Raw genomic sequence first — 26005 nt, 5'->3', positions numbered from 1 at the left:
TGAATGGGAGCGCAGAAGGAGGAGCAGGCCTGGGCTGGAAGGAGATTAGACGTGTCCTCAGCCCTTTGATACAGCCAGGGAGGAACAGCAGAGACTGGAGGGTGGAGGCGCAGAGGCAGCAGCCGTCCAAGGTACTCACGACACCTGGTACTGATCTACAGAAGGTGCCTGTGACTCTATTTCCCTCATAGACATAAACAAGGACCATGTGTGGAGAGGGGTCTGGAGCAGACAGCCTACAACAGAGGCTCCGAAAGGAAGCCAGCAGGAAGACACTCAAACCAATGCTGAATTTCCCTCTAGAAGGGACGGATTACTAGGGCAGGCCTGAGTCGCCCTCCAGGGCAGGGATACGCTTGAATTTTCAGCATGGGGGGCGATTGCAATTGCAGAGGCAGGAAGTAGCACCTATTGGGAGGGGCAGGCCAGGAGGTTCCGGGGAATATCAGGAGTGACGCTGTTTTCATTCGAACTGGCTCGGCCGCCTGGTGAGCCTCTTGCGGGGGTTCAGGTGGCGCTGAGGGCCGGCTTGCTGCTGACAGTTCCAGCTGGGCCTGTTGGCGCAGCCTCTCCCTGCTGCTTCATCGCGCCAGGCCTGGGGGACCGGCTGCACAGTGCACCCCTTCCTGGCTGGGCGCAGGCCAGCTCAGCAAGCTCCCCCCTTTCTTGGCCCCCCCGGACAGCCATTCTGGTGGGGCATCCTGGGACAGGCCTGCCGACAGAGGGGCAAAGCGGGCAGTTGCCCTGGGGCCTGGCGTAGCAGCGGGGGTGGCCGGGCAGCGCCGAGGGAGACGGACAGTGCCCCAAGGTCCGGGTGGTGCTGAGGGCTGGCTGCCCCTCCCCCACTCCTTCTCCCTGCCCCTTCTTGGGTGGGCGCTGCCCCCCACGCTTTGCTCAGGGCCCAGGGTGGCTTCTTGTGGCCCCGGACCCCTTCCTGCCTGGCCCTGTCGCGGGCCTTTGCCTCAGCCTCTTCCCAGCCCCTAGTGTCTCAGCACTGCTCCCGCTAAGCCTCGTCAGATGGAAAGTTTCCCATCAGAGCTTTGCAACGCCAGTGAGACGGTCGCGATGCCAGTTCCTAAGTTAATTTGAAAGTCAGTTGTGTTTCCAAGAATACTCAGTTTCACTTTCCAGGCATGCTCTGCTTCCCCACACGCTCTAGATCCCAGAAACAACGGAAAACCTCGTTTCACGAGAAATAACGCCTGTTTTCAGAAGTGCTTTTTTGAAAAAAGGCGCTACGGAATGCAAACTGCTTTTTCGAAAGAGAGCATCCAGACATAGCCCCAGAAACATGTTCTGCCTGCGTCTTCACAGCATTCATTTTAAAAAAGCTATCTGCAGATTTCCAGTTTCTTTGTGCAATGCAAAATATTGTTTCCAGCCGGTCGGTTGTGAAGGTTTGTCAAAGCTGATGTTCTTTGGAGGATTCAAGAGTGGTATCCGGATGAGATTCTGCAAACTTCCTTGCATTGGTCCTCCTGTTTGCAACTTTTGTTACTGGTTGCCGTCCCTGTTTGTTCTTAGTGTAAGGGGGCTGTTGGCTCAGTGGGAGTTTTTGATTGGCCAGCTCCCAGTACCAAAAGGGGAAGAGTCCATGAGAAATCAGGGCCCTGAGACGGACAGAGACAATGGAAAGCAGCCAACACTCCCGCTCGGCCTGAATGACAGGTTGGACAGGCCAGTGAGGAACTGAAGACGCGGGTCCTGTCCTCCGTGTGAGCTGGGATTCTCTGGGTCTCTCAGAGAGAAAGCAGCAAGAAGAGCAAGATGTGTGGGGAGATGGACCTGCAGTGCCAGAGCCCAGGGAGGCCCGATCCTGTGCTGAGGGGCAGTCCTGCAGCAACAGAGCCAGGCACACAGCCCCAGGAGTGCAGGCCCTGTGTTGAGCAGCAGACTGGCCGTGCTCAGAGAGCCAAAGGGGACAGAGAAGCAACACAAAGAGCTGGAGGTTGGCAAAGCAGCGCAGCCTGCAGCTGGGTGTGGTGAGCAGCTGGGACCAACACATTGCGGGAAGAGGCTCTGGGCAGGGAGACGCCACCAGCCAGGAGGCCCAGCAGGCCAGACTGGGAGAGGGGTCCTGCCACCGAGAGCCTGAGGCCGTGTGGTCACTCCCAGCGCAAGCGTGTCCAGATTGCAGCCCCCTTGCAGCACAGCCAGGGATTGAGAGAGCTCTGGGACCTATGAGGAAGAGACTGTGAACTGTCCTTACACTCTGCAGACGGCTGTTTGTGATGTCCCCGTGCTACAGAGCAGGGCTGTGTGTTCTCATTTAACCTTTCTCCTTTTTTCTTATTCTTTCCTCTTTAATCAGTTGATGTTTAGTACGTTGTATTTGCTTTGAACTGAATGAAATGATCAGTGGGTCAAGAAAGCATGCAGTGTACAGAGAGCAACCCGGAGTGGGGACACCCTAGCCCCTGCCCCAAGTGACTACAAGGCCGGGGATTAAGTCCCAGGAAAACTGGGCCCAGTCTTGCTGGGATTTCAAGGACTCTGCTACTCAGGAGGCTGGAAGGGGAGCCCTCAGGGTCAGGGAGGCCGTTGGGTAAAGGAAGTGGGAGCGGGGACTCTCATCCTTTCGTCGGTCCATTTCTCCAGGGTAGTACAGAAGCCAGGAAAGTTCCCCACAATAGCGGGACCATTCCCCCTCTTGCATTAGGTTACTCCTGACACCATGTCATGTTCCTGGGCTGAGGTTCGAGCTTCCTACAGAACGAACAGTCACAGGAGCTTTCCATAAAAAACAGCTCTGTGTAGCACTTTAAAGACTAACAAGATGGTTTATTAGGTGATGAGCTTTCGTGGGCCAGACCCACTTCCTCAGATCAAATAGTGGAAGAAAATTGTCACAACCATATATACCAAAGGATACAATTTAAAAAAAAGTGAACACATAAGAAAAGGACAAATCAAATTTCAGAACAGAAGGGTCTGGCCCACAATAGCTCATCACCTAATAAACCATCTTGTTAGTCTCTAAAGTGCTACATAGTCCTGTTTTTTGTTTCAGCTACACCAGACTAACACGGCTACATTTCTATCATGAGTTTTCCATAGTCTGGGCTCTCCAGGGAACATTTGTCTAGCCTAATAGTAATGCCGAAAGGAAAGAGAAAGGCAAGTGTCACGTCTCTCTTGGACCTTTCAGTTGACCGTTCGCAAATAGAGCAAGGGTGAGCCAAATGCGAGGAGCTTTGCAATGCGAGAGGGAGGCACCGTGGCCTAGTGGTTAGAGTGGAAGATTGCCTCTCAGGATTCTTGGCTCTGCTACAGGCCTGCTGAATGATTCTGGACAGGTCATTTTGCTTCTCATGCCCGAGTTTCCCATCTGCCACAATCACATTGGGATCTACTGCTGCAAAGCACTACAACTATATCGTGACTGCAATGTCTCCACTTTTCGGTTTACAAAATGTTTACAGGAATGCCAAGCCCCTGGATAACAATTTTATTTGTTCATAATTATATATAAAAAAATACAAACTTAGCAATGGTTAAATACATCAAAATAAATAGCTAATAAATTATCCATAATAAATAACATTTAGGTTCATGTCTGGAAGTTATACAAATCAATTACTCTTCTTAAAGAATACATAATACATACAGAAACAGCAAGATAAAAATATACTCTGTATAAATACGTCTGTAGAGGATGAATATATTAAGAACTGCCAAACTTCAATATTAATTCTTTTTCCTGAGCTTGTTTCTGAGAGAGCTAAGAGCTGTGACCAGTGTGTAAATCCCAGAACTGGGGTGCATTTAAAACAAAACGAAAGCTTATGAAATGTTCCCAATATTTTTGGATATGCATTTGACTAAAATCCATTTGCATAGTGACAATAAAAAGGCATTCAATAAATAATATCCTGTGTGGGTCAAATCCAACTGAACTCCCAGATTTGAACTGTGATGAAAAAAAACATCCTCCAATGAATATTTGTCAAGGAGTCGAGAATGCTGCACCAGCTGGAAACTGGAGCAAGCTGGAGCAGAGACCAGCTGTTGTGTGACTTTTTTAGGTATGAAAGGATGGAATCAGTTTGCTCGGGGATGTATAGTGGGAAGCAAGAATAAGATGATGAAGGTTCCTGATTCAGAGATGTCTTCTTGGGATGAATATTCAGTGCTCCTCGTCTAGGGACGCTCCGGTGGCTAAGTAGGTGTGAACACAAGGTATCACAGAGACCAGACGGCTACACGCAAAGTTCTGTGTAGGCAGCGCATCTCAAGTCTTCGTTCAGCTTTCGGAAGAGGTTGAGGATCACAGAAGCTTCCAGACATGCAGGTGATTCCTGGGAAAGGAGAGAATATTTAGAGCAGGAAGGGGGGTGGTGGCTACATGAAAGCAACCACAAGGATGCTGTATTATAAGGAGGCAGGTGCTTATCCATAAGGGCGCTCAGAGGAGGAGGAAAGAGGGTAGGTACTGGAGAGAGGGCAAGGTGAATGCTGATCTTTGTAACCCAAGCAGACGCACATGCAAACGGCAGCGTCATTCAAACCGTACGTTAGCTGTTGCCGTTGTCGGTTACATCACTGCGCAGCAGACCTGACGGGATCTACAGGCTCATTTTTATTGCAATATTTAAAAATAAATCCCAAGGTAGGTAATAACGGGGAGAATAAGCAGCAGCAATGCCGCCGTGGCCTCTGGGATGGGACCCAGGAGGCTGGTTCCGTCTCTAATTGGTGTGGAAGGTGGCTTTGCGCGTTGTCTCAAATGCCCACTCACCGTCTCTTTGCTCGCCTGCAAATTTTGGAGCCAACTGTTCAGCCTCTTGGAGTGTGAATGAGAAGGCGTTTGCCTGGTCTGCAAACAGAATTGATACAGAGTTGGTGCACAGAGATTTCAGCAGACAATCAACAAAAGCCCCTTCTCTCTAGGCACAGAGCAATTCGTGCCTTGACACAGTCTAGGGGGCACCCTTGTGCATTTCATTCCCATTCCCCTTGCTTTCAGTGTCCTGTGTAAGGATGGGCCCAAAACAAGAGCAACACGGGACAAGAACAAGCAGCTGCACGCGGGTTCCCCTTGAAGGGAGTCGAATCTGGCAGGGAAAGAGAAATCTAGCGCCGAATACTCACGCAGCGTCTCAAGTCTTCTCTGATCTGCGACAGGATTTCCAGCGGCCTTGGCAGCAGCTTGGATAGACTGGGGTCCTCAACATCCTCCAATGTGTTAATGGTGAAGTCCAGCTCCTTCTCTACCAGGATCACCCTGTCGTGCACCTGGGGAGACACACTTGTAGGTAAGACCACGTGCGTGTGAGAACGCTAAGCAGCTGGGCAGATCCCGGACTAGAAAGTCTCAGGCGTAGATTGGTAAACCAGTTTGAAAGAGGTGATTTTCCAAAGCCACTCAGGGCTTTGATTGGTCAATAAATCACTGCTGGCTGAACACGGCTTCATCTCCCCACCTCTGTCTTGACACCAGTTCATAGCCAGTGAAAAGACACCAGGATTGAAAAGGAGGGGTGACCCTTAGTTAGAGCCACAATCGGCTCTGACACGATCCTGGGTAGATCAGTGACTTTTGAGTGACCTGCCGGAAGGCAGAGGTCAGGGAGCCACATGTCAGATTAGTACGAGGGCTCAGTGAGATCAGAATCAGACAGAAAAGGAGATACATTATGAAAGCGGCGTCTGCTACCATGGGAACTTCTACCCCTTGGCTGGGATTTTTCTTACCGACAACTCTTTGACTTCCCAGTTCCTGTGGAAAATCCTGGTGTTGCATTTTCGGTCGGACAACAGCAAGATGTCCTCCTGGAGGCAGAAGGAGAGAGCTTAGAGCCATATATATGGAGGATCAGGAATACGTCTACTAGTTCTTCCCTCGGTTCTATCCACACAATCCCAGCGGTGAGGCGGGGAGATGCAGACATCATGAGTGTGTCTAAACTACATGGCTCCTTCGACGAAACCATGTAGATTAGTCAGGACGGTAAAGGGAAATGAAGCCACGATTTCAATAATCGCAGCTTCATTTACATCAACATGGCCACCGTGCTGTGCCGATCAGGTGCTTGTCAGCTCAGCGTGGCAGTTTCGACGGGGATCTGCCGACCCCAGTACCTTTCGTCGGCAGATCCTTTATGCATTTTCACACTTACAAATTTGTCCTTGGTTTTCTTGAAGGCCTCCAGTTCCCGGGGTGGCAGGGACTTGTATTTTGCGAGGTGGCATTTTGTCCTCAGGGCACCTTTGGGAAAGGCCTCTGCAGTCATCACCCAGAGGGACAGAACAAAGAGAACTCTGTAGCCTACACCCATCATGCTTCCTAAGAGAGACAAACAATAAAGAAGCTAAGTATCAGAGAGGTAGCCGAGTTAGTCTGAATCTGCAAAAGCGTGCATCTGACGAAGCGGGTCATTGTCCACGAAAGCTTATGCTCCAACACTTCAGTTAGTCTATAAGGTGCCACAGGACTACTCGCCACTAATAAAGTAGCTTGTATTGGGAGCAGGGAACGTTTTCCAATATATGGCTTGTGTTACACATTTAACTTTCTTTAAAGCAAACTGTGAACTGACTCTAAATATTATGCAAATATATATCTCTGCACTTGCCAAAAAGTTCTGACCAATAATTTCAGGCTATTGGCTGGAATTATCTGCAATTTGATATTCATTACACGTGTGGCGGCTGGTTTCCTAAGTCACATGGCATTGTTTCTGTTCCATTATTTGATGACTGCTCTGTTCTGAAACCGTTTTTCTGTGAAATATCATCTGGGAAGGCTTTGGGGTTGACAAACACTTTTCACAAACACTTGACTATTCTCCCGGTACAAAAAGAAAATACCCTAGAAATCATAGTAACTTGCACTCTGATTTTCCTTGCTGTCTTCCACAGAGCACAATATAGTCACTGAGCAAAGAGAAATCATAGTAAGGATTGGCGTCAAGCCAGCTGCTCTTACCTTGCCGTGTATTTGCTGGGCTGTCGCTTTAGCTGCCTCTCGTGTCTCAAGGCTGCTTTGCCTCTCTCTTGACTCTGAATGTGTCTTTTCCTCTCCATTGCTCTTGCTTTTATACCAAAAGGCATTTTCCAGTTAAGAAAAAGAACACGCAACGTCACTTTGCTTTAGTCTGTGGCAGAAAACCCAGCTCTGCTCTCACCAACCAGAGAGCAAGGAATGCGTTTGGAAAGGGAAAAGGAAAGCAAAAGGAAGGCAGGTAGACGTTGCACCTGAGCACAGAGTGCTGAGAGATTCCCTGGGTGATGTCACAAGTGAGTTATGCAAGAGGGCTCTGCCTGGAGCAGGTATGTCTGTAGCTGGATTGCAGAGCCCTGTGGGGCCCAATGCACAGAAGAATCCGAGACCCTTTTGTTTCAAGAATCCTTTCCCCTGCACACAATGTAAAGTGATCGTCAGCGGGGTGGGAATCTCCTCACCAGCGTTTGGGGATCACAGGTGAATCACAGCAAAGCAGGAGCCCAGCGCACTGGCAGCTGTGGGTAAGCTGGGCTATCCAGCATAGCAATGAAGGGCTTATCCAGCAAGGCAGCGGGACTGGCGGAAGGGTGGGGAGCCAGCTGGGAGGCCAGTGGCTGGCCCAGAATTGGGGTGGCCAGTAGCCGCGGGTCCAGAAATGACTTCCTCTGCTCCGGCAAAATCCAGGGGGCTGGACTAGAGTGGTCCAACCCGTATTCCACTTGTGCCCAGAGGCTCCAGTCAGGATCAGGACGTCGTTACAGAAGCATCCTCCGCATGAATCAATGGCTGCCCCTTAGGTCCGTTTACAGGCGAAATGGGGCCTTGGCACGAGGGGTTGCCGCACACAGCCGAGGGGGAGCCACGGGGGCAATGCTCTGCTAGTCTCCCTTCTGAGGTGCAGCTCTTTGTAGTCACCCCCCATCTCCCATCACATCCTGCCTGCCACCCCTCGGCCACATGGGCCTCTGACTCATTGTATCCTTGGCTCCTCCTTCGGTCTGGATCTGTTGTGCTGGGCTCAGCGACTGTGGCCTTGGCGGAGGAATACAGCCACAAAGACCCCGTCTCTGGCTCCAGCAGGAAGGGGTTAAATGCCTGGCTGCTGCCGGGGCTGCCCCTCAGCTCTGTGGAGGAGTCAGAGTCTCGCCAGCCTCCAGTGAGCTAGGACCTGCAGCCAGGAGGGACCGGAGTTGAGGTCCTCACCCCACCCTTTGCAGACTCACGTTGCCGGAACTGTGGTGCCGCCCAGGACAGTGGACACGAGCAAGGAAACTCCTGCAACATGTAGGAGACAACCCGCTCTCACCTGCTGCTCATGAGGTGCCCCAGATCTGCGGTGGCATATTCAGCCTGTGCATCAGGACGGCCCTGAGGCTACAGTGAAAGCAGCATGAGGGACGATTGCAATTGCAGACACAGGAAGTAGCACCTGTGTCTCGCCTGGCAACCGTTCAGAGCGCTGTACTGTTAACCCGGGCGAGTCGCGCTCCCATGGAGTCAGCTAAACGTCTTTGCACCATTTCTTATCCCTGTAGTCGGGTGTCATAAGCCCCATGGCAGTGCCTGGGGGTTATCTCAGGTTTCATGTCTGGCATGGTATTTGCTCTGGGCTGCTGATTAGCTTGTGGGGGCATCCAGACGAAGAACGCAGACAGGCGGATGGACTGTTGTTGCAAAATTCGGGCTGCAGGTAAAAGGGGTGAAAGAGAATGTAGGAGGCATTCTGCTCCGATAACTTCAGCTGAGATAAAGAACGAATTGGAGTTCCAGTTAGCTGCTGTGCCAGGGTTTTAATCTGTTAACTCAGTAACTAGCCTGTCTGCTATTTTCATGTTTTGCATTCCAATAATCAGTTTTCAGCCATCGCATGAAGAATTCTGAGGAAACAAACATTCAGACATTTTCCCTGGCTCTTGAATTCTCCAGTGGACCTAAACCACAAGTTTCTGATGTATAAAGAATGCATCAAACATACCCTTTTGCCTGTCTTCAGTGCAAATTAAAGGCTTTAGGGTGTGTTTAGTCTATAGGTTTTTGTCGACAAAAGTGGACTATATCTGTGCCTACACTACCGCCGAGTTCTGTCGACATAATGTCGACAGAACACGGCAGTTTTGTCGATGACAGTAAACTTCATTCTACGAGGAATAGCGCCTTTTGTCGACAGAGTTCTGTCGACAGAAGGTGTTATTGCATCTACACTGTCCGTTGCCTCTACACTCTCATGTCGACAAAGCAGCTTGGAACTGGATGTAGTCTAGATGCTCATTGTCGACAGAAGCCTGTAGTCTAGATGTACCCTTAGACACATGTTAGAGCGTGCGTCTTCACAGCATACATTTTTAAAAAGCTAGCTGCACATTTTCAGTTTGTTTATGCCATGCAAAATATTGTTTCCAGATGGTCTGTTGTGAAGGTTTGTTACAGCTGATGTTCTTTGGAGAATTCAAGAGTGGTATGCTGATGAGATCCTGCAACCTTTCTTGCATTGGTCCTCCTGTCTGCAGGTTTTGTTACTGGTTTCCATCCCTGTTTGTTCTTAGGTTACTCCTGACACCAAGTCATATTCTTGGGCTGAGGTTTGAGCTTCTGACAGAACCAACAGCCATAGGAGTTTTCCACAGTTTGGGCTCTCCAGGGAACATTTGTCTAGCTCTAATGGTGATGCCGAAAGGAAGGAAAAAGACAAGTGTCACATCTCTCTTTGACCTTTCAGTGGATGGTTTAAAATTGCAGGAAGGGTCAGGCAAATGCGATGAGCTTTGCAATGCAAGACGGAGGCACCACGGCCTAGTGGCTAGAGTGGATCATTGATTCTCAGGATTCTTGGCTCTGCTACAGGCCAGCTGAATGATTCTGGACAGGTTATTTTGCATCTTATGCCCAAGTTTCTCATCTGCAACAATCACATTGGGATCTACTGCTGCAAAGCACTACAACTATATCATGATAACAATTTTATTTGTCCATAATTATATATAAATAGGTATATTTAATATAACTTAGCAATATATAACTTAGCAATAGTTAAATACATCAAAATAAATAGATACATTATCCTGAATAAATAACACTTTGAATCATTTCTGGAAGTTATAAAAATCAATTACTCTTCTTACTCGGGTAATAATACATGAAGAAACAACAAGATAAAAATATACTCTGTATAAATACATCTGTGGAGGATATATAAAGTAAGAACTGCCAAATTTCAATATTAGTTAGTTTTCCTGAGCTTGTTTCTGAGAGAGTTAAGAGCTGTGACCAGTGCGTAAATCCCAGAACTGGGGTGCATTGAAAACAAAATGAAAGCTTATGAAATGTTCCCAATATGTTTAGATATGTTACATTGACTGAAATGCACTTGATAGTGACAATAATAATGCATTCACTAAATAATATCCTGCGAGGATCAAATCCTACCGAAGTCCCAAATTTTAACTGTGATGAAAAAAACCATCCTCCAAGGAATATTTGTCAAGGAATCAAGAGTGCTGCACTAGCTGGAAATTGGAGCAAGTTGGAGTGGAGACCAACTGTTGTGTGATGTTTTTAGGTATGAAAGGATGGAATCAGTTTGCTTGGGGATGTACAGTCGGAAGCCAGAATGAGATGAATGTTCCTGATTCAGACACCTCTTCTCATGATGTGTATTCGGTGTTCCCAGGCTACGGACTCTCCCGTAGCTAAGAAGGTATGGACGCAAGGTACCACGGAAACCAGATGGCTACACGCAAAGCTCCGTGTAGGCGGCGCATCTCAAGTCTTCGTTCAGCAGTCGGAAGACGTTGAGGATCACAGAAGCTTCCAGGCATGCAGGTGTTTCCTGGGAAACCAGAGAATATTTACAACAGAAAGAGGGGAGAGGGCTACATTAAAGTGGCCACAAGTATGTTGCATTTTTAAGAGGCAAGTGCGTATCCGTAAGGGCACTCAGAGGAGGTGGAAAGAGGGTAGGTACTGGAGAGAGGGCAAGGTGAATGCTGATCTTTGTAACCCAAGCAGACGCACATGCAAACGGCAGCGTCATTCAAACCGTACGTTAGCTGTTGCCGTTGTCGGTTACATCACTGCGCAGCAGACCTGACGGGACCTACAGGCTAATTTTTATTGCAATATTTAAAAATAAATCCCAAGGTAGGTAATAACGGGGAGAATAAGCAGCAGCAATGCCGCCGTGGCCTCTGGGATGGGACCCAGGAGGCTGGTTCCGTCTCTAATTGGTGTGGAAGGTGGCTTTGCGCGTTGTCTCAAATGCCCACTCACCGTCTCTTTGCTCGCCTGCAAATTTTGGAGCCAACTGTTCAGCCTCTTGGAGTGTGAATGAGAAGGCGTTTGCCTGGTCTGCAAACAGAATTGATACAGAGTTGGTGCACAGAGATTCCAGCAGACAATCAATCAAAGCCCCTTCTCTCTAGGCACAGAGCAATTTGTGCCTTGACACAGTCTAGAGGGTACAGCAAGATGTCCTCCTGGAGGCAGAAGGAGAGAGCTTAGAGCCATATATATGGAGGATCAGGAGTACGTCTACAAGTTCTTCCCTCAGTTCTATCCACACAATCCCAACGGTGGCGCGGGGAAATGCAGAAATCAGCTGCCTCCCTTGCGCTGCTGTCCCTGAGGGATATGCCTGACCAAGTGGAAATTGTCCTACTCCAATGAGGAGAGGACCAGGTCCAACAGAAACTGCCCCTCCTAGCTGCACAAGAGTCCTGGTGATTGCCTGCATGGCGCCTGACATGGGTCAAATGTCCATCAAAATCCTGCATGGTAGCTGGTTTTGAGCTTCTTCCCTGTGTCCACAGGGACATGCAGGTGAGACGTTACCCAATTCTGCTCTTGGTCACCTCATACAACCCCATTTAGGCAAGCAAAGGTGCAACGTCATTGCAGCGTTTTACTCAACAGCTTGATCCCCTAAGAATGCTGCTGCATAAGAGTCCTGGCTCTTTTTCAAGAAGGTGCCAAAGATGGGACACGTGTCGATTACACACGCTGCTCATATTGCTTTGCTGCTGTCTGGCTCTGAACAGCAAGCGTGCAGGAGTTTAACTGACAGCTGGCCTCCTTTTCATTCAACTGCGTTCCTGGTACCGGTCCTAGAACCGGTCCTAGAACCGAACCTTGGGGCACTCCGCTAGAAACCGACCGCCATCCTGACATCGAGCTGTTGATCACTACCCATTGGGCCCGGCCTTCTAGCCATCTTTCTATCCATCTTACCGTCCATTTATCCAATCCACAATCCCTTAACTTGCTGGCAAGAATATTGTGGGAGACCGTATCAAAAGCCTTGCTAAAGTCAAGGTATATAACTTTGAGGAAAGGCTAATGTTTGCTCCTTACTCTATGGAGCAGATCAGAGCAGATCAGTCTATTAAGCCCTATTCTAGGCAGACGCCCCGGACTTAGAAGCACTTACCTTGGAGCATGTTTGCTGGGAAATCGCTTTAGTTTCTTCTCCTCCGTCAGGGTTGCTTGGCCTCCCTCTGGTCTAAGGATACAGCCTCTCTTCTCCATTGCTCTTGCTTTTATACTGTTTAGGGCAAAAATGAAATGAAATCTTGTTTTGCTTTACTCAAAGGAGAAAACTCCACAGGTAGGTGCAGCTGCGTGGGAACTGGAAACCAAAAGCAAGGCAGGTTCACCCCGCGCACAGCCATCTGCGTGCCAGGGCTTCCCAGCCAGGTGAGGGAAACGCTGCATGACGTCATGACCAAGCGATGCAAGGACTCCCTGCCTAGATTGCTAATCTTAGCGTGGCCTAGAGTCCGGGTTTGCGGTAACGAGCCACTGAGCGGCGCTTCCAGTCCTGTGCTTTTATGCACCCTCCCTCAGCGGAGGGGAGGAAGACAGAGGTCGCAGGGCGGGATAGGGCCTCCAGGTTAATGAGCCACGTTCGTGATTTACCTGGGAAATGAAGGCCTGGGGGAAGAAGAACCAGGGGAGCACTTTTGGCAGTGGTCTAAGGGGGAAGCCATAGGCTGTGCAAAGTCTGAGACAGGCTGAATGAGAGCGCGGAAGGAGGAGCAGGCCTGGAGTTCCCGCGGGACCCTCTACCAGGTCCCCACACCGCCCCGCTTACCTGGTTGCACAGAGGAACTATCTTGTGGCTGGAGCAGAAAAAGAAGATGGCCGGCAGCAAAAAAAAAAAAAAAAAAAAAAAAAAAGCCTCTTTTTAAAGGGGCCATGCTGTTTTCTTTCTTTCTTTGTTTCTTTCTTGTTCAACAACTTTGGTCCCCCTCTTTCTTTTTTCTCAACAGAATTTTTTCCCCGGTAGTGTTTTGCTTTTGGAGGGATGGAGTTTGGTATTTTTGGTTAAAACATCTGACAACCCTAGACCCGGACAATCCAGTATTTTCACCTCCTATCTGGCAAAAAAAAATTCAGAATATACCAGACACCTAAAATGTTTGGTATTTTCTGATTTTTTCCCAGCCAGGAGGTGAAAATCCCGAGTGCTTCTCTAGTTCTGCAGGGGAGCTGTCTGGCTCGGAGCAGGGAGACAAGATGGCAGATGGCTGCCAGCAGCCTGTTAGGGTCAAAAAGCCACAAAAGCATTTCTTAAGAGGCTCTTGTTTTTTTAAAAAAAGATGTGTTGTTTTATTTTTTTATTAATGTAATTATTATTTATTTATCTCAACAAGTTTGGTCTCCCTCTTTTTTTCCCCCTCAACAGAATTTTTTCCCCGGTAGTGTTTTTTTTAGGGGGGGGCAAAGGTGTTTCGGTATTTTTGGCTAAACCATCTGCCAATCCTAATTGAGTGGATGTCTGTGTCTCTCCCAGCTCCCTCTTCCAGGGATGGGAAAGCAGCTGCTTTGAGGTCCCCTTTATCCCTTCCCCAAGCCGGGTGTTGTGGGGTGCAGAGAAGGAGGACGTGGTGTGTTCCTCAGCCGCAGCCTCTGTCCCCTCCTATGAGAGTGGTGTTGGCATATAAGGAAGGTGGAGACCTCTGACAGCTTCTTGCAGCAGCCCTGATTGGTTGGTTTTCCCCAAGACCGGACGAAGTGGGGAAAAGAAACAATCAGAAGCCAGGCTGAAATTTCTGGAGATTCTTACAGCATCACCAGCTGGGTTCCAGCCCTGGCTAAATTCCTGCAGTTTGTGCTAAGGTCAGGTGCCCGGACACCACTTGGTCAGCAGAGAATGAGGCTATTGTCTGTTATAGAGAGTTAATAATAATAAATAATAATAATAATAATACCCGGTGCTTTTTACCATTAGCTCTCAAAGCACTTTACAAAGGAGGACAGTATCATTAGTCCCATTTTACAGATGAAGAAACTGAGGCACGGGGCTGCAAAGTGACTTGCCTAAGGTCATCCATCACTCCAGTAGGTCAGTAGCAGAGATGGGAATAAAATCCAGGTTTTCTGAGAGCCAATCCTCAATATCGATCCCATAGGACAAAACCAGAACAAATTGTAGCCACTGTGGAAGAAAACAAGCCTTCACTCTGCGTTGTGTTTAAGCAACAAGTATCCAGAGGCAGTTTTATTACGATCTGCAGCAAGGGAAAAACTGGTTCGGACGGGGGGGAGCCCCCCCTCCGAGGCAGATCTTCGAATACAAGCAATAATGAAGCAGTTTATATACTGTCTATTAGATATAATAACAATAACAATTAGTCTCCTCCCCATTACAAACACCAATGGTTAACAGTTATTTTAGTTCCACCCAGATGCTCCTTATTTCAAGGTCCCTGCCAGAGTCAGCATTCTATCCTTATCTCCGCATGGAGGCGAGAGGCAAAGGCAGCGTCTAATTACAGATCTCGCGTTGTCAGGCCACAGACTTAGCCTGACTCTTGCTCTCTTGTTAACAAGACCAAGATGGCTGCACACAAATTCCCTTTTCCTGCCTCCACACTCCCCCCTTTTGTGCTTACAGCACAACTACCTTTCTAAACCTTTATTTTCATTAAACATTACATAATTAGTACAAACATAAAAGCTATTTTTATTACTACATCTTTTACAACAACAAATATGAAACCTTTAATAAGCAAAAGCAATATAATCATTAATATCCCCAATATAATTCTATGATGGGGCTGTTCTATAATTTTAGTAACATAACACAACATATCATAATTAGTAACCAAATTAGGGAGGGCAGGTACATGCTGACGGTACATGTCCATAAGCACAGAGTCCAGATCAAAGGGAGAAACCCAAACCACTCCCACAAGTTTCTCCTTGGCAATATACAATACTTCGCTTCTTTCACCAAGGTCAGTTCTTAATGTCCTTTTGTAGTCAGAAATCTTTGGGCTTTGGCGGTGTCACAGGAGCGGACTTTTCCTCTTTTTTTCTTGAAACAGTCGTGGTTCAGCATCATGCAGGGGAGAGGTTACCAGCACATCACCCTGTAATATTTTGGTTCTTCTGGTGTCCAGCAGGTGGAAAGCAGGACCAGAAGAAGAGAGACTTATCAGCAGTCGGGGTAGGATCATTTCGAGATGGAGGGGTCTTTTTGCAGTGAGAATCATTGGCCAACAGTCAGTTCTTGGCACATCACAGCGGTGTTGGTGGCTAGCAAAACTTGGTAAAGGTCTTTCTAGAGCGGTCATTCGCTGATGGACATAAGAGTCTCTATTTTCTGAGCTAAAAGCCAGCTAGCTCCTTTGGAACCAAGGTTATTTCCTAGGAATAAAGCAAACCGTAAAAACAATCCCGTGCAGTTGTTTGGTTGTTTGGTACCGGCCTTATCAAAGTGAGGCCCTTTGGAATGTGGTTGCCAGGGGAACCAGGGTCACAGTAACTGCTGTAGCGTATGCTTCTCAGGCTGACCTAATGATTTGAGTTTGTCAGTTCTCAGCAAGATACCATGGACTGCCTCAGTTTACTCCTATAGTTCCTTTCTCACCTCCGAAGTGTGATAGAGCTGCATTCCATCAACGGTCAGGATCATCCGGCAAGGGGCTGTTATGCACACAGACGGATATGTAGAGGGGCAGGATGGAGTGATCTGTCTGGGTAATCAAACACCAGTAGGTACCATTTATTTGGACCAGCTCGATGGTTTTGTTTCTCTGAGACAACCACATCAAACCTAGGCAGATTCGTCATGATGTTAAATGGGCAGGTACATAAAATTTCCTTATCAAAGTGGGTGCAACAATCCCTGGGTATAGGGAGGCTCCCACTCCTTCAGAATAAGCAATGCCCTCAACTCTCTCTATATTCTCCTGCTTTGGTACAGGCAGGGAGGTTACCATTCTGATCTGATCTAAGTGAGGAATCCCCAGAGGTGCCAAAAACAAATGGTTATACTATGCCCTGTCCAGGTGGGCCTTTGGGTCCTCATGGATTCTCTACTTCCCCACTCCCTTGGGTGGGCACGGAGGAGATGGGGACTCACCACCATAAGGGGTGGGTGGTCAAAGCTATCCTATTCTTCAATACTGGCCTTCTAATTTCTTTAATTTAGTTCCATTAATTAACAATCCAATTAGTCTCTGGTCCAAATATCTGGTTAGGTCTAGTGAAGTGGACACAGAGCTGGACAGATCCTTCAAACTATTTAGGATCAATTGATTAGCTTGGCTGGTGTCTAGGCCTTTACGGGCACTGGATATTACTGCATCTACCAGCCTGGATTCTATACAATTTCTGGGCTATGACATAAGTGTTGCTGACAGAGTTTCCAGGCCCAAACCAATCTGCGATGGTATCTGCTAAGCCCCGTCGTTGCCTAATCAGGTGCTTGCCCATTTGATTAGCCAGTCTAGCACACAGCTGGTCTATACCAGTGTGGAACATCACCAAGGTAAAGACCAGTGACAGTTGTCCTGGTTCTGGGACATGGGTCTGTTCAGGGCATGATGCACAATTGGGAGGCTCTATTTTGGCCTTAAGGACCTGGTTAATAATACCCAAATGAGGGCAAGTTAGCAATGGCCATTGTTTAACAAATGACAGCCATGCCTCAGGGGTTACCTTTGTCAGGGCTTTAAGTGGTAAGCCCCAGTGGGAGTCAGTAGGTCCAACTTCAGTGGCCTGATGTTAGTGTTTAGCTTCTTTCCCACAATATTCCATACAAACTTTAACTCAGAGGACTGTGTATTCTTTGTCCTCGTAGTGTTCATGTTGTTACAAAAAACAAAATAATTCTGTGTGAATGAGGGGCGGCCCAAGGCCGTGTATTCCCCATTGCTATTAGCGTGTATTTATTCTATGTATGTGACTTGAAGGAGGTTACGTTGACTAGAGTCACTGTTTCTCTTATAGGACCAAGCATGGTTCACAGATGTTTAATTGATAACCCATGCAATTCCGTAATTCTTGAGGCCTTTTAAGGCATCAGGCACCAATGAGTAGCAGGGCAAGTAGCTGTTGTTGCAATGGTGAGGTTACTCTTTTCCTCTTTATTGTGGGCATCTTTACTTACATATGCTGATGTCTCACTTGTCCGTGTTGTTTCTTATAGATTTCTTATTATCTCTGGCCAAACCACTTTTATGGTTGGTGTGCAAATTTACAGAAGCTAAATATTTCATTTGTGTAGCCATTAAAGCAAAATCAATCCGGTGGGGGAGAGGGCTGTTACCCCACTCCCAGTCCTTCTGTTCACATGATGCACTTCTTGCTTCTTTCCAGTTCCTTTTTTTGTTCACCTGTGGAGACACTGTTAACATTCTCCTAGCCTAAACAATTACCAAACTATTATCCTTTCACTACATTTTAAAGTTGCCAATTCATTAAGTTTAGAGTTGCCAATTGATTGCCAATTGATTGGGCCCAATTATTAATTTCGTTGGTTTAAATTAATGCTTCTGCTTTACTCAAATTATCCTTTCATTAAAAAAATATCCTACACACAACAATATTTGCAATACATATTACAATTAAGACACACAAGACAAACTTGGACAGAACACAAACTTATTACGTCCTAACACAGAACCCTGGTTTTTTGTTGTTGTTGTTTGTTGTTTTTCTTCAGCTGGTACCAGCGCTTTCTGATGATCTGAAAGACAAGAAAACATTTCTACCCCCGTTGGGGTGGCCCATTGCAACTTAAAATACTGCCTAAGATCTGCTAGGGGAACTGGTTACAGCTAGTTCCTTACCACTTCCATGGGCGAGTGAGCTGCAACTTTTCGAGAACAAGGGCACTTCATCAGTACTCGTGACCTTCCACTCCCTTGAATTACCTCAGAGTTGCTAGCCCTCCCCAACAGTGGCGTGCCTCAGTTTCCCTCTTGTACCACAGATCAGGCTTAATGTGTGAGGCTAAAATGCTTTTCCTTAGCACAAGGTGTTGGTTGGTCAGTTACTGTGGTCTGCTGGGTCTAGAGTGTCAGACCTTATCATCAGCTCATGAAATAAGGGGAGTCGTCACTCCCTCACATATCCACTGGGTCTCGAGGTTCGACTGACCCCCACTTGCATTCAGAACTCCCTTGTGGGAGAGCCCTGGTGCGGCTGGAATCATCTTACTTCTCAGAGACCTGGGCAGAGGCATTCACTCTCCACTCATTACATTCACACTCAGCAGGCTTTTCACACAGAAATTTTCAAACAACACTGTTCCCCCCAGGGGCGGCAAACAACACGTTTCCCCCCAGAACCACAGCAGTTCCCAGCACTGCATAAATCTAGGTGCCTTATGTCCGGACCCAATACAATTTTCTTCCCGTTCCCGGGGTGGCACCACCAAAACCACAGCAGTTCCCAGCACTGCATAAACTTAGGCCTACACGGGGGTAACAAAACAACCTCCCCGGAACCGCTTTGCGTCTGACCTTGTTGTAGATTCAAGAAGTTCGGATGGCGTGAGCCTAGCGAGGCAGACGACCCCCACAGGCAGTTCTCCTCCACACCCCAGTAGAGATTTCAAAAGGTCTCTTACCTCTCGTTTGGCACCCTGAGGATGAAGGGGGACGGTCTGCAGCCGCTGTCGCTGTCCTCAATCGGGCGTTGCCATCCGAGTCACGGCACCAAATTGTGGAAAAAACATTGTCCTCACTCTGCGTTGTGTTTAAGCAACAAGTAGCCAGAGGCAGTTTTATTACGAGCTGCAGCAAGGGAAAAACTGGTTCGGACAGGGGGGGAGCCCCCCCCCGAGGCAGATCTTCCAATACAAGCAATTACGAAGCAGTTTATATACTGTCCATTACATATAATAACAATAACAATTAGTCTCCTTCCCATTACAAACACCAATGGTTAACAGTTATTTTAGTTCCAGCCAGATGCTCCTTATCTCAAAGTCTCTGCCAGAGTCAGCGTTCTATCCTTATCTCCGTATGGAGGCGAGAGGCAAAGGCAGCGTCTAATTACAGATCTCGCGGTGTCAGGCCACAGACTTAGCCTGACTCTTGCTCTCTTGTTAACAAGACCGAGATGGCTGCACACAAATTCCCTTATTCCTTTTTCCTGCCTCCACACCACTATTATTCTGCAACAGCAGTTGAACACGCACTGTGTCTTGACACTGGTTCCAATGCGTACCAATACAAAGGACGTAACCAACAACACGTGTTACATTCGAGTTCCAGTTAAAACAGGAATATGCTACTCTTGAGCTGTGTGCCACACATACTGTAGTAAGTACAGTTATTATTGCAGGTGTCTTTTGGGCAATCTAAGGTCCCCATGTTCTGCCACCTATAATTCTCCATGGAATTTCCTCTCATAGGAATATACCTAGAACTTTATACTGTTTCATGTTATGTCCCTTCTCACCATCCGGTTAATCTAAGCTATTTAAATGTCTTCTATTTCTCCTCGCCTGGCAGTATTTCCATCATCACTTCTGCTATTTTTTCTTTTTTGAGGTGATAAGAAGAGAACACCAAGCAGACAGACAATCATCCATTTGTATCATTTCTATTTTTATTTGACAGCTTCCAGTTTTATGTTAAATAGTATAAAACAGTCCCGTTGCGCAATTTGCATATAAATAAACCATAACTTACAATAAAGAACTTAAATAAAACTTGGATTTGTTTAAATACGGTTTAACATTACGTCAACCAGTAAAACAAAAATAGATTCCAGGAATCTGTGTAATACAGCAATAGCATCCATGCAGCAGACGTGGTGCATTTCCAGCATCTTTCTAAGGGTATGTCTACACTACCACCCTAGTTTGAACTAGGGTGGTAGTGTAGACATAGCCATAGATACTAATGAAATACTCATTAGTCCGTAAACCAAAGAAACAGTGTAAAAACCAGTCTTTTAAATACAAATATATAATGGCAACACTTAACATACTATTGGCAAATGTCTTTGTGTAGCAATACATGAATACAATCAATAATACTATCCTATCAGGCCAAATTTGAATCCTACTGAGATCAATGGCCAATCTCGTATTGAAATCAGTGGAGACGGCCTTATACATTAGCAGCAGGTAAGAAATTGGCCTACAGCCAGTCAGCCAGTGGCAGCTGAAATCAGAGAGGCGTCTTCTTGAAGCTCAGTTGCATGTGAATCTTTTGCTCAGAGGCGATAGGTGTTTGCGGTAAGACGCCAAGGTGGAAAAGCATCACTCCTGGTTCAAATAGATGTAGGAAGGATTTAGGGTTCCCATTTGCTGGGCTCTCCAATGTCTGGGGAAAGGCACAAGGTGGGAGGGTGTAAAGACCCGGCGTTTAGTTGCAGGAACTGGCCATGCACTTTAAGCTGCTGAACAGGCGGAACAGATTGAAGATCACAGATTCCTCCAGGCACCCAGGAGTTTTCTGAGATGGGGGAGAAGAAGGGAACACATTTGTAACAGAAAATGGCTGGCCAGTTAGAGCTACCACAGGCTTGATGAAAGGGGAGGTGCAAATAGAGAACACAGAGCGTGCACAAAGCAAGTGAACAGAGGACTGTTTACATGAGGACGTCCAGGAAAGCTAATCTGAATTGACTGTGTGAATGTGAAGTGGGTTAGTTAAATGGCATTCAGTCCCTATGTGAACCCCTCATTCCAAAGGAAAATGCTCTTAATTTGGTTACTTCCCTTTGAAAGATCATTTGAACTCTGAATGATTGCCTCCATACACGGATTTAATGCAGTGTCACTAATCCGCTTCAAACACGCACCGTTAGCTAAATCAGACTAATTTTCCTGGCTGTCCCTGTGTAGACGAGACATGACAAGCCCTCTAACCTAAGCAACGACTCATTTACACTGTGGTGTAATTCTAAGTATATAACAATGGGTGCTGTAGACTGGTACATTATCCAGTGAGTTTGTATGAAGCAAAAGGGTTAGTGCTACATTTCAAGTGCATTATTTTGGCCTGGCTCTGATTCCTAAGGCGGCCTGGGCATGGGCAGATCTGTATGAATGAATTCTCTCTGGGCCTCTTTTCCCTTTGCCCAGCCCAGCACCTACCTCTCTTCAAAGGGAATAGCAAGTTGGTGTAAAGCTCTGCCAACAGCGCGAGGGAGGTGGGAATTCAGATTCCTCAGCGTTTTGCACAAATCTAAATGATTTTGCGAGGCACAAAGCCCCGGCGGATCAGACACCACATGTTGACGTGAAACCCTACTATTTGGGTCCATGGCAGGACCCAAACTAGCCCACGAGGCAAAGGTAGGTTTCCGGTGCACGGCCTGTTGTAGTCTGACAGGAAATGTAATGACCCTTCGTGATCTGAGAGACTGGACAGCGGTCTGATGCAGTCTCAGGACACCTAGACTCCAGATTCCCTGGACAATAGACCGGGCGCAATCCTGCCCTTGCCCTGTGGGAAGGGAACGGAGCGGATTTGTTCCCATGCACGTGTGATGAATGTTTGTCTTGTGTATTTGCAAATATACTCACTGTCTTCTTGGCCTGGTGGAATTTTTGGAGCCATCTGGTCAGCCTCTCGGAGCGCTGATGGGAATGGAGATGATCCCTGATCTGAAAACAAAATCAGGCCATGGAGCAGACTGGCACATGATCAGAGGATTTCAGGAACAAGGGCCGAGTCTCCTTCCACTCGGTACAAACCCCCAGCAGATCTTGGTTGGTCGGAGGCTGTCTGCCTTTACACTTGAGGAAGCCACGCACCCCCGCCATGTTCTGTTAGGAATGCCCAGCAGTTATATGGTAGGGGGAAGCATGCTTGGGGCAACCAAGAGGACTGGGAGGAACTCTGCCCCAAAGAAAGAGAATTTGCCCCAGAGCTGAGCAAGGGCGCAGGACACACTTTCACCCATGGGTCTGACTCCTCTGGGCTCCTCCCCATCCCAACTGGGATGTCCTGGGTACATGAAAACAACAGTAGCTATGCTACAGGAAACTAATGTCTGCAGTGATACCAGATAGCAGGGCGCTGCGGAATCATTTTCCTAAATAGTTAATGAAGTTAATTCGCTAATTCAGTCACGTCTATGAGCAAGGCATATAGCAACGACTTGATCCAGACACGACCCTTGTTATAACCTAAAATCCAATTTCTGGCACAGGGATTACTAGATCTCTGATCCACTTAAGAAATTAAAATGGTTGGGAGTTCAGCAGGAAACTCCCAGTCTCACGGTGGCAAGAGACCTTTGCAAGCCAATACTCACGCAATTCCCCAAGTCCTCTCTGATGTGCCTCAGGTTTTCTAATGGCCTCATAAGGTTCTCGGACAGCGTGGCATCCTCAACATTCTCCAGGATGTGGATAGTGAAGTTCAGCTCCTCCTCTACCAGGATTACTCTGTCGTTAACCTGGGGAGACACCATGGAGGTAAAACAGGCTGTCCAGGGGAGTGGCAGATACAGCACGTTGATAAGAATGTCTGTGTTAGCAGTGGCAGGCTTAAGGAGCCTTTCCCAAACCACTGCCAATGGGAAGAGACCTAAGATGCCAGGGAGGTGTGAATCCACTTTGTACACACAGCCTGTGAGTCTTGTACCTTCGGACTCGGCTGCTTACACCACGATTTTATTTTCTGTTTGTCTTCACGTTCATGTCCTTCCTTGGAATCCACCCCTTGTGTGCTCCAGATCAGGCTCAAATCTTTTCGATGTTACAACAATCTGAAGACGTATTTCGGCAGCACAAGATTTCCCCCAACCCCTCCCTGGTGACTTGGGGAGCGGTTTCTGGATCTTCAAAGCGGCCATGCACAGACATGGATATGGTTTTAGAGAACTGAAATATTCTCTCGAGGGAAAACCAAAATACGGAAACAAAGGGTTTCCTGCCACACCACCTGAATCTGGCTATGTGAGGGGAGTTAACAAAGCTCAGTCTGGAAATAGAAGATAAAGACAGGCGCAGACGAGTCAGCTGTAATAACGCCTCTGGGCTGTCAAGCACTAGGGATAAGGTTAGTGTCTTGGCTTGTATTAACCGGGGTCAGTGTTTTCAGGGCCAAGCTAGAAATGTTGAGATGTAAATTGTTTCCTCATTCAATCATCTGATAACATCTGAAGCCAGACAGTATATTGTGTGGTCTCCTGCCATTCTTTTCCACACGTTTGCGTTCTGCCCTACATATTATGCAGCACTTTTTAAACTGATCCACAGTTGCAATGTTCGTCAGGCTTTCCAGCCCTAAGAATATGCTAATTATAGAGAAAAAGGTGCAGATCCCAATCTGAGCTGACTTTGTCACTTGGGAATAAATTCCTTGTCTGTAACGATGTCCCTGTGGAGCTACACAGCGACCAGCTGAAATCAGAATCCAGCTTAGAGAAGAGACAGTCCCAAGCCTTTGGAAAGAGGCAACTCTTATTTCATAGCTTCGTCTCTCTTGGTAGAGGTCATTCTTACCGACAGAACTTTGACTTCCCACTTGCGGTGGAAAACGGTGGTGTTGCAGGTTCGGTCTGGCATGCTTGTCTCCTGGAGGCACAAAATGAGAAGACAGGGAAATGTAGAAAGCCAGCAAGACAGGTGAGACGTTACCCAATTCTGCTCTCGGTCACCTCATACAACCCCATTAAGGCAAGCAAAGGTGCAACGTCATCGCAGCGTTTTACTCAACAGCTTGATGCCCTAAGAATGCTGCTGCACAAGAGTCCTGGCTCTTTCCAAGAAGGTGCCAAAGATGGGACAGGTGTCGATTACACACGCTGCTCATATTGCTTTGCTGCTGTCTGGCTCTGAACAGCAAGCGTGCAGAGTTTAACTGACAGCTGGCCTCCTTTTCATTCGACTGCGTTCCTGGTACGCAGCAGAGCTTTTCCGGGATACTCATTCCCAAACTATCCGAATACTTGCCAGAACTGAATATTTTGAGGTTTTTCCTTTGTTAGCTAAGACGTAATGAGGGATCCCCAATGAAGAAGATGCAGAGGCCAAGACTTCTCTCCATTTTATTTCACAACCCAAACATCCACCCACCCTCATTTCACCTGCCCATCATACTCTAGAGAGAAGGCCGCTGCTGAGACTACAGCCGAGGATTCACCTCGCTATTTATTCCACTTATGTGTCTCCTTTGCACTTACAAAGTGATCTCGGAAATCCTTGAAAGCCTTCAGGTCCGTGGGTGGCAGGTTCCCGTACTTTGAGAGGTTGCACTTCTGAGCATCTTGGGGAAAGACCTCGGTAGCCATTGTCCATACCATCAGGACAAGGAGAAGTGGGCAACTTCTGTGCATCCTTTTTCCTAATCGAGTCAGAAAAGGACAGGACACGTCACCGCATTTCCAGGTTACATGGACTACACACGACATTTTGACAGTCTGACATAGAGGGCGAGTAGGGATGCAGGAAGATCAGAGCAACAATCGCTTTGAGGGTGATGGGTTGACCACAGAGATCACAGCCGAGCAAACGCAACTCTTCTATTCGCAAATGTTTTCAGATCAGACCTCTTACATGACAACCCTCCACGCACTAGTAATAAAAGAAAGTGGTACAATACTTTCATAGAATCATAGAACCATAGAACTGGAAGTGACCTCAGAAGGTCATCAAGTCCAGCCCCCTGCTCCACGCAGGACCAATCCCAACTAAATCAACCCGGCCAGGGCTTTGTCAAACCTCTAGGGATGGAGACTCCACTACTTCCCTAGGTAACCCATTTCAGCGCTTCACTACCCTCCTAGTGAAATAGTTTTTCTTAATATCCAACCTGGACCTCTCCCACCACAACTTGAGACCATTGCTCCTTGTTCTGCCATCTGTCACTACTGAGAGCAGCCTCTCTCCAGCCTCTTTGGAAGCTCCCTTCAGGAAGCTGAAGGCTGCTATCAAATCCCCCCTCACTCTCCGCTTCTGCAGACTAAACAGAGCCCAGTCCCTCAGCCTCTCCTCATAAGTCATATGCGCCAGCCCCCTAATCATTTTGGTTGCCCTCCGCTGGACCCTCTCCAGTGAATCCATATCCTTTTTGTAGTGGGGGGCCCAGAACTGGACAGAATACTCCAGATGTGGCCTCACCAAAGCCGAATAAAGGGGAATGATGAAATCTCTGGATCTGCTGGCAATGCTCCTCTTAATGCAACCTCATATGCCATTAACCTTCTTGGCTACAAGGGCACACTGTTGACTCATATCCAGGTTCTTATCCACTGTAACCCCCAGGTCCTTTTCTGCAGAACTACTACTTAACTGGTTGGTCCCCAGCTTGTAACTATGCTTGGGATTCTTCCGTCCCAAGTGCAGGACTCTGCACTTGTCCTTGTTGAACCTTATCAGATTTCTTGTGGTCCAATCCTCCAATTTGTCTAAGTCGCTCTGGACCCTATCTCTGCCCTTAAGCGTACCTACCTCTCCCCCCAGCTTAGTGTCATCCGCAAACTTGCTGAGGGTGCAATCCATCCCCTCATCCAGGTCATGAATAAAGATATTGAACAAAACCGATCCTAGAACCGAACCTTGGGGCAGTCCGCTAGAAACCGACCGCCATCCTGACTTCGAGCCGTTGATCACTACCCATTGGGCCCGGTCTTCTAGCCATCTTTCTATCCATCTTACCATCCATTTATCCAATCCACATTCCCTTAACTTGCTGGCAAGAATATTATGGGAGACCGGATCAAAAGCCTTGCTAAAGTCAAGGTATATAACTTTGAGGAAAGGCTAATGTTTGCTCCTTACTCTATGGAGCAGATCAGAGCAGATCAGTCTATTAAGCCCTATTCTAGGCAGACGCCCCGGACTTAGAAGCACTTACCTTG

At 47.5% G+C, this 26005-nt stretch overlaps 2 protein-coding genes across 3 annotated transcripts; both read right to left on the bottom strand.

Moving 5' to 3' along the window:
* Window positions 1-3563: 3563 nt before the first annotated feature.
* LOC142830234 (interferon lambda-3-like) lies at window positions 3564-6281 on the bottom strand. 2 transcript variants are annotated; one of them, XM_075933963.1, is made up of 5 exons: window positions 6120-6281; window positions 5695-5772; window positions 5092-5235; window positions 4739-4816; window positions 3564-4298 (listed from the first exon to the last, which is right to left on the bottom strand). In XM_075933963.1, the coding sequence occupies exons 1-5, from the start codon at window positions 6279-6281 to the stop codon at window positions 4200-4202; spliced, it is 561 nt and encodes a 186-aa protein (XP_075790078.1). In that variant the 3' UTR covers window positions 3564-4199. The 2 variants fall into 2 exon arrangements, with proteins under 2 accessions (XP_075790078.1, XP_075790077.1); XM_075933962.1 differs by lacking the exon at window positions 3564-4298 and having other exon boundaries at window positions 4520-4816.
* Window positions 6282-9933: 3652 nt separating this feature from the next.
* LOC142830267 (interferon lambda-3-like) lies at window positions 9934-24448 on the bottom strand. The gene is made up of 5 exons (XM_075934400.1): window positions 24329-24448; window positions 23649-23720; window positions 22454-22597; window positions 11213-11290; window positions 9934-10772 (listed from the first exon to the last, which is right to left on the bottom strand). The coding sequence occupies exons 1-5, from the start codon at window positions 24446-24448 to the stop codon at window positions 10674-10676; spliced, it is 513 nt and encodes a 170-aa protein (XP_075790515.1). The 3' UTR covers window positions 9934-10673.
* Between the last annotated feature and the right edge of the window lie 1557 nt (window positions 24449-26005).

Source organism: Pelodiscus sinensis, chromosome 7, assembly GCF_049634645.1.
Source record: "Pelodiscus sinensis isolate JC-2024 chromosome 7, ASM4963464v1, whole genome shotgun sequence".
Taxonomy (NCBI): Eukaryota; Metazoa; Chordata; order Testudines; family Trionychidae; genus Pelodiscus; species Pelodiscus sinensis.
This window is presented reverse-complemented; position numbering and strand designations above follow the sequence as displayed.